General features: G+C 42.4%; 1 protein-coding gene across 1 annotated transcript in view; it reads left to right on the top strand.

Moving 5' to 3' along the window:
• Sh2d4b (SH2 domain containing 4B) overlaps positions 1–8,866 on the top strand; it is a 98,772-nt gene that overhangs the window by 23,568 nt on the left and 66,338 nt on the right. The window contains exon 3 of the mRNA XM_036198623.1: positions 1,157–1,304. Within this exon, the coding sequence (XP_036054516.1) occupies positions 1,157–1,304 (148 nt within the window). The remainder of the gene's footprint in view (positions 1–1,156; positions 1,305–8,866) is intronic.

Here is an 8,866-nt window from a genome sequence, read left to right as displayed (position 1 = left end):
GTCTTCTTCTATCAGTCTCCACACTATTTTTTGAGGCAGGGTCTTCAGGGATCCTGTAGCTCACCAATGCAGCTAGACTTGGTAGCCAGTAAGTCTTAGGTATCCTCCTGTTTCTGTCACCCCAGTGCTGGGATTATAAGCATGTGCTACTGCATCCAGATTTGTATGAGGGCTCTGAATTATTTTCCTGTGCTCACATGGCAAGTGTTTTACCAACTGAACCATTTCCACAGCCCTAGCCACTCTGGCAAGTTCTCACAGGGATGGTCTAGTAGTAATGTTTCACCATGGCTTCTGTTGTTCCTCTGCATATAATTTATGCATTCACAGTAGAAGGACAGCTGAGCCCTCAGGAAAGTTTAGAGTCAGACTATTTTCATCAACAACTTTTAACATTTTTTTTTCCTTGACAAACTTGGAAATCCATGTCTTTAGCGTCCTCCACCATCAAGTCTGAATGATGGTGTTTTAATTGTAAAATTGTAAAAATGCAAACAAAACCAAAGATTATAATGAATTCAAGAACACCCACTAACCAAGCTAACCATGAAGAATATTTAAGAGGCAAAAAGTTTTATTTATACCTTGATAGATCCCACCGATTCAAATTCTAAGGCTGTTGAAGATTCTCAGTAGTGTTCTATTACACAGGAATGCAACTTATTTGTGTTTTTGATAGATATTTGAATTCCTCATAATTTCTTTCTTTCTTTTTTTTTCAAGACAGGATTTCTCTGTGTAGTTTTGGTGCCTGCCTCACTCTGTAGACCAGGCTGGCCTCCAACTCACAGAGATCCACCTGCGTCTGCCTCCCGGGTGCTGGCTTTAAAGGCGTGCACCACCACTGCCCGACTCATCATTTCTTTTCATAAACCTCTGCTGAACATCTACTATATGCACCTTCAGCTACTTGAATGAGAAATAGGATTTTCACTTCTTGTTTCTGAGCTTGCAGAATGATCTTGCTGGTTTCCCCTTCTGTCTCTATGTGAGTGTCACCTCCCCCTTCCTTTGCCATTGTGAGCTATGGTAATCTTTGTGTTTGCTGTTCTGGGTACCAAGGGAAGGCTGCTCATTGCTTTTACTTGAAGTTGCATTGTGTCATGATCTTCTAGTTTTCCACTTAAGCTCATCCCTGCTGCTGCTTTCTTGGAAGGAGACAGAAGGAAGCAGAGATCACCAAGAAGTTCCGGGATGCCTTGGCCAATGAGAAAGCCCGGATCCTAGCAGAGAGGTGGAAAGTGGAGATGGAGGACCGCAAGGCTGCCAAAATCCTGGAGGAACGTATACATGAGGAATTCAAGGTGGGATATGGATATGATAAGATTAAAAAGGGAGATTATGGAATCTACTTTTAAAAAAGGAACTACTGGTTTTAAATAGGATAAGTAATGAAAATTTTTTGTCTGAGTTTATCAAATATTACTGGACTGGACATTGTTATATATAATGGAGTTTTTCACTTGAATCTGTCAAATGTTAATGGACTAGATATCATTAATGTAATCTTGACTGTGTATATTGTATGTGCATATTGGATATGATTTTTCTTGTATTAGTTATAACCTTTTTTAATTTTAGACAAAACAGGGGAAATGTGGTGGTATTGTGTTCCCCAATACATTGTACACCCTAATAAATTTATCTGGTGTCAGAGAACAGACAGCCACTAGATACAGAGCCCAAAAGTGGTGGCTAGAAAATGGGTCAGAACAAGCCATAGCAGAAGCTGGGGGTGGTGGTGGTGGTGCATGCCTTTAATCCCAGCACTTGGGAGGCAGAGCTAGGCGGATCTCTGTGTGTTCAAGAATACAGCCAGCATGGGGATACATGCCTTTAATCCCAGAAAGTGAGCCTTTAATCTCAGGGAGTGATGGCAGAAAGGGAAAGATATATAAGGCGTGAAGACCAGAAACTATAGGCATTTGGCTAGTTAAGCATTTGGTTGGTTCAGCATTTGGCTGGTTAAGCATTTTGGCTGGTTAAGTTTATAGGCTTTGGAGCAGCAGTTCAGCTGAGATTCATTCTGGTTGAGGACTCAGAGGCATCCAGTCTGAGGAAACAAGACCAGATGAGGAACTGGTGAGGTGAGGAAGCTGTGGCTTGTTCTGCTTCTCTGATCTTCTAGTGTTCACCCCAATAACTGGCCTCAGGTTTGATTTTATTAATAAGACTCTTTAAGATTCCTGTGACAGGGCAGTGCATGGGACACCTGTGAGGGGTCCCTGCTCTAGCATCCAAGTTTATTGTGGCTGCTTCTGGTTGGAATCTGTTCTTGTCCATTGGTTGGCCTTGGGTGTGTGATAAGATAGAAATCTGGCATTCCTGAGCAGGAAGGAAGTTGACACCCCTTAGGCCCATCTCCTTCTTGTTGTATAGATGAAGTAGTGAGGGCCAGACAAGGAAAAGGAATTGCCAAGGCCACACATAATAGTGGTTGTGTAGAGAGTTAGTAACAGAATATTGGTCTTCTTCATCCCAAATTGAGCATGTTGTGAAATGAGGCCCCAGGAACTTCTGACCAGATTAGCTGGAATTCACTTCCAGTTCTACTACTAACTGCTTTATGACCCCGAGATATTTGCTGTCATAGTTAGGATTTCTACTGCTGCAACAAAATACCATGACCAAAAAGAGGTTGGTTAGAATCCAACATAAGCTGGATTCTAACAGTTCCCTCGGTGTGTGTGTGTGTGTGTATGTGTGTATGTGTGTATGTGTGTATGTGTGTGTGTGTGTGTGTGTGTGTGTGTGTGTGTGAAGATGCAGCATCAATGGTACAGACACTGGGAGTAAGTTGAAGGAAAACAACAAACTCATTTATTTAATAATGGGGAAAGTTTTATACACCCTGCTCCTAGCACCCAGTTGGTGTCACAATCTGGTGGCATTGCATGGTCGTCCCTCTTTGGCTGGGCACTATCAGGAACTCTGACAGTGACTAGGAACTCTGACAGCATCTGTGGTTAGGCCTTCAGGCAGACTCCAGATTGGTTGGCTCATAAGGAAGTACCTTATGTGCATGCCTTGGCAACTAGTTTGAGCCAATTTCCTTGACCCTATGGACCTGTCTACAAACCTTATTATAAGCTTACACTTCCACATTGCTGTTTATCATCGAAGGAAGTAAGGACAGGAACTCAAGCAAGGCAGGAACCTGGAGACAGGAGCTGATGCAGTAGCTGTGGAGGGATGCTGCTTACTGGTTTTCTTCCCATGGTTTTCTCAGCCTGCTTTCTTCCAGAATCTAGGCCCACCAGTCTAGGGATGGCACTACCCCATTGATCACTAATTGAGAAAATGCATTATTTCATGGGGGCGTTTCCTCAACTGAGGCTCCTTCCTCTCTGATGACTAGCTTGTATCAAGTTGATATACAAAATCAGCCAGTACAACTGATCCCTTGTCAACAGGACACACAAACACATCACACAAACACATTACACTCCTTACTTTCTTATTTATCCACAAAATCTCACATTAAGAACATAAATAACTTTAAAAGTTCCACAGTCTTTACAAATTCAAACACCTTAAAATTTCAGCCCCTTTAAAACAGCCAATCTCTTAAAATCCAGTCTTTTTAAATTAAAAGTCTCTCATCTGTGGGCTCCAGTAAAGTACTTTCTTATTTGAAGAGGGAAAAATCAGAGCACAGTCACATTCTTACCATCTGGGATCCAATCACAATCTTCTGGACTACTCCAAAGGGCTTGGATCACTTCTCTGACTCTGCCCTCTGCAGCCCACAAAGCTTGTCTTCCAGGCTCCTTCCTCTGTGATGATTCTGGCTTGTGGGAAGTTGACATACAAAGGGAGCCAGTACCTTTGCTAAATTACTCTGAGTTATTGACTTCCTTTTGTTAAATGGTAGGAGAATAGTCTACTTTGGATTTGTTTGTTTTGTCAGGGTCTTACTAGGTAATCCTGGCTGACCTTGAACTCCCAGAGATTCACTTACCTTGCTCTTTGAGTCTTAGGATTATACATTTTTGCCAGCATGATTGGAAAGCCTTTTATTTTTTTATGAAGATTTAGGGAGAGGACATAAGTACATTTTTGACTTAGGAATGTCTGGACATGTGGTGTTATTAACTAGATCTATAGGGTTTTGAAACTGGTAAATGAATTTCCCTGTTCTCTGGTAGTGTGATGGTTGGCTTTAATCATCAGCTTGTCACAGTCTAGAATCACCTGGGAAGGGAGTGTTCATGAGGAACTGTCTAAATTAGTTGGTTCCTCTGCTTATCTGTGGGGGATTATCTTGATTACATTAATTGAATGTAATAGAAACGGAGCACTGTGCCCTGGGCTTGAACCCTGGGCTGTAGAAAAGAGAAGGTGAGCTGCGTGTAAGCATGTAGGCATCCGTTCTCTCTACTAGTAACCAGCTGCTTCAAGTTCCCACCGTGATGAACTGCAACCTATAATTGTGAGCTACACAATTTCCTCCTGAGTTGTTTTTGTTAGGGTATTTTATCCTAAAACAGAAAGGAAACCACAACAGTTGGGAAGCTTAAATCACCTGGAAACATTCTTTTTTGTTATAGGTGCAATACATTTATTTATTAGAAAACACACACACAAATACAGATAAGCAGAAAACAAAAAAAAAGTCACATTCAATTCCTACATTGTACTGTTTTGTACATTGTATTGTTGAAATCAAACACAGCTGGACATTAGTCAAGGCAGGAAAACAGAGATGAGGCTGGCAATACAGTATGCACAAGGCCCTGGGTTTCATATTCAACATTTGCCAAAAAAAAAACAAAAAAACCCCAAAACCTCAAAACACAAAAGATTTTTCTTTTTGGTGACTACTGACAGTGTGTGTGTGTGGGGGGACTGCGATCCCTCAACATTTGTCGTGATTTGTGGGAATGAGCACTGGAGGGCAGGGCAGGGGAGAGCCTGCTCTCAGCAGTGCTAGGGGAGGAAAGAATCTAGAAGCAGGTCAGTTTCTAACGAGATGCTGAGTTCCCTAGGCCAGGCAGTTGGTGAAGTGGGGCGTCTATCCTCCCTCAGAAGCTGGGGGAAGGAGCACTTCCTACTGGTGATTACAGTGCCAAAGAAGCTCTTGGCATCCAGACACATGCTTCTGAGTTGAAAGAGATGTCATCACAACTGTAAGTTCCCTGTAAGGAGTGCTGTAAGCACAGACAGCCGTCAGGTGCAGGCTAGACCACATTGCACATTTTTCTGGCATCATCAAGCTTTCTCAAGCAGGCCCTTGAGTGGGTCTGGAGTCATCCCGGGAGCATGATCTTAGGAGCTGGAAGCTAAACTGGAGTTTGGTCCGGTCTCTCCATGCGCAGCTTTGGAAGGAGTTATGCTTTGAGTTTCACTTGCCAGTGTCTTTACAGATGGCCCATTTAAAAACCTGTTCCTTCCTCCCTAACAATAGCACAGTGAGGAAGTTGAGATCAGCTCCTCAGCAGCTATTGCTTTTCCTAGTTTGGGTTATCATATTTTCAGATGTATAGAAGCTCAAAATGTTTGTGAGCCAAGCTCATTAATCTTTTTCTTTATCATTTGTTTTAGGCCCAGAAAGCTTCCCTACATTTGTTTTTATACCTCTCATGCTCTTGTGTCTCCATATTTAATTTTCCTCCATCTTGGGAGAGTGTATAGTATTGTGCTCTGACTATTTTTTCCCAGCTATTCTGGTGTTACTGCAGTGGTTGTGCCTCCCCGTCTCCTTTTGTCTGCTGTCATGGCTGGAGTTTGCTCTTTTCTTGCCCCAGATCTCTGCAGTTTTCCCCTATGATTTATTATTCCCAGACCAGAATAATTGCTGAATTATTATCATAGCTTTAAATTAATTTTTAGCATCTATTTAGGTAAGAACCCCATCATTTGCTTTATTTTCAAAATGTTTTTGGCAAATAACCTCACTTATATTTTTTTCTTCTTACCAGCAGAACTTTTAAACTATTTTTCTTACTGTTTTTCCCCTCAAATAATAATTCATGGAGATTTTGACTGGGAATACATCACGCTATAGCTGTGTTTGTGGAAAATGGACATTTTAAAACATATTCAGGTGTGGAATAGTCTTTGGGAGTGTGTTGTTTCTCTTGTGATCCAAAGCCACTTTTGTCTTTGTTAATTTTTTTATTTACACACTTGTAAAATCAATGGTTTCCTGGTTCCAAACAGTCTTAGGAACTTCTATAAACCTCTAAGTTTTTCTGAACCCTGATAAAAACTGAGTACATATATACCTGTACACATCTATATACATATGTATACACATATATAAACACATGTGTATACACAGACACACATGTGTATGTGCATGTGTATATATATATATATATATATATATATATATATATATATATATACACACACACACACAAATTTATACATACTTTTGTGCATCTTTTTGTCATTGTTTTGCTGCACAACTTAAAAGAAGGCTACATAGATAACGATACTCTAACTCAAGGGTCAGCTGGGTACTTTCTGAACATTGCCATGTAGGATTTTTAGGCTATAGGAGCCATGCCAGCTCTGTGGCACTACTCAGTTTGCATTGTAGCAATAATAGTCACTTTATACCACATGCATGTGGCTGTGTTCCAAGAAGACCTCCATTTTTAGAGATAGATGGAGGTTAGTGTTTTCCTCATGGCCTGATAACACGTTAAGCCCTTCTGCGTGCATCTCCTCTGAGGAAGGGCCTGTCAGAACCATAGCCATTGCTATTATACCTATTGTAGTCAAGAGTAAAACTATGAGGCATGTCCTATCTGTCAGCTCAAAAGAAACTTGGGACAAATGTTAGCATACAGAATGCCTGCTGCTGGCTCCAGGCTCCCTCGGTACCTCTGGCTGTTCTTAGCTCTTCTCATCCTGGCACGTACTCCCCCACCCCCTCAACCCTCCTTCAGCTCCTGGGCTTCTCCTCCCCCAGCTCCTCATTCCTATACAACCCTACCCATTTCAGCCTTGTGCTCTCTTGGCTCTCTCCTAGTTCTCTCTCTCTTGCCCCCCTCTCATCCCCCAACCCCGTCATGGCCCAGTCCATCCTGCTGGCCATGCTCAGTCTACTACTTTTGCCTCTGCTTTAGACTCTTCCAGATGCCTCTGGCTGTACTCTCCCCATATCTAAATAGAAACCTTCCCCTTAATTATGCCTTGGTGTAAGTCCTGTCCTCACTTTATACATCAGGTGCCAACCTCCCCTCCTCTCACTTTATACTCTCTCTGATCCAAGTGTGGAGAGAGGTTTATACTTGATTTATATATGATCTCTATAATTTATATATGCATTACATATATATATAATTTACAATATATAAACCAGGTTTACGGATGATTTAGCTTTAAGTTAGCTGAGGAAGAAAAGTAGTCCATTTTCTGCATCTCTAAGAGTTGTCATTGTTGGCTCCATTTTGGTCTCCTTTTTCCACACACTGGGCTGAGTCTAGATACTTGGAGTGAGGTGAGATAGAGCTGGGTCTTGAGTTCACTGCACAGGGAGATCACAGACAGGTCATGTTACTGGTAGAGATTCTCTGCCTGATGGTCTCCTGGAAAGCCTCAGGGATGAAGGGTGATATACTGGGGGGTATTCTGCCAGGTCTCACAGTGGTATCAGTGAGGCCACCTGGCCAGACCTTCAGGCCACCAAAGGACTCAAATATGTGTATCTGGTGTTATTTCCAAAGAAGCTTCTAGTTTTGATGTATGTATCTTTGTTTTAAAATTCAAGTTGCTAAATATGCATGTTTGAACTTTAATAGAAGTAGGCACCTTGATTTAGCATGGCTTCACTTTGAGAAGCCTCAGAAATGTGAGACTGCAGGGGAGGTGCTATTTCAGGAAGTGCTCCAGGTGGCTTGGTCTAGTCTGGAGAGTGTGTGTGTGTGTGTGTGTGTGTGTGGTATGTGTGTGTGTGTCTGTGGTGTGTGTTTGTATGTGTGTGGTGTGTGTGGTATGTGTGTGTGGTATGTGTGTATGTGGTATGTATGTGTGGTGTGTGTGGTTTGTGTGTGGTGTATATATGTGTGTGGTGTGTGTGTGGTATGTATGTGTTTGTGGTGTGTATGTGTGTGTGTTGTGTGCATGTGTGTGATGTTTGTGTGTGGTATGTGTGGTTTGTGTGTGTGGTGTATGTTTGTATGTGTGTGGTGTGTGATGTATATGTGTGGTGTGTGTGTGGTGTGTGTGTGATGTGTGGTTTGTGTGTGATGTGTGGTTTGTGTGTGGTGTGTGTGATGTGTGGTTTGTGTGTGGTGTGTGTGTGTGGTGTGTGTATGGTATGTGTGTGTGGTTTGTGTGTGGGGTGTGTGATGTGTGGTTTGTGTGTGGTGTGTGTGTGTGGTGTGTGTATGGTATGTATGTGTGGTTTGTGTGTGGGGTGTGTGTGATGTGTGTATGGTTTGTGTGGTGTGTGTGGTGTGATGTGTGTGTGTGTGTGGTGTGTGTGTGTATGGTATGTATGTGTGTGGTTTGATGTGTGGTGTGTGTGTGATGTGTGTGTGGTTTGATGTGTGGTGTGTGTGTGATGTGTGGAGTGTGTGTGTATGGGTATGTATGTGTGGTTTGTGTGTGGTATGTGTGTGGTGTGGTGTGTGTGTGTGTATGGTATGTGTGTGTGGTGTGTATGGTATGTGTGGTGTGTGTGGTGTGATGTGTGTGTGTGGTGTGATGTGTGTGTATGGTGTGATGTATGGTATGTGTGTGATATGTGTGTGATGTATGGTGTGTGTGTGATGTGTGTGGTGTGTGTGTATGGTATGTATGTGTGGTATGTGTATGATGTGTGGTTTGTGTGTGGTGTGTGTGTGTGTGGTGTGTGTATGGTGTGTGTGTGTGTGGTGTGATATGTGGTTTATGTGTGGTGTGATCTGTG

Source organism: Onychomys torridus, chromosome 9 (assembly GCF_903995425.1).
Source record: "Onychomys torridus chromosome 9, mOncTor1.1, whole genome shotgun sequence".
In the NCBI taxonomy this organism is placed as follows: domain Eukaryota; kingdom Metazoa; phylum Chordata; class Mammalia; order Rodentia; family Cricetidae; genus Onychomys; species Onychomys torridus.
Note: the sequence above shows the minus strand (reverse complement) of the source record. Positions and strands in the feature narration are given on the sequence as shown.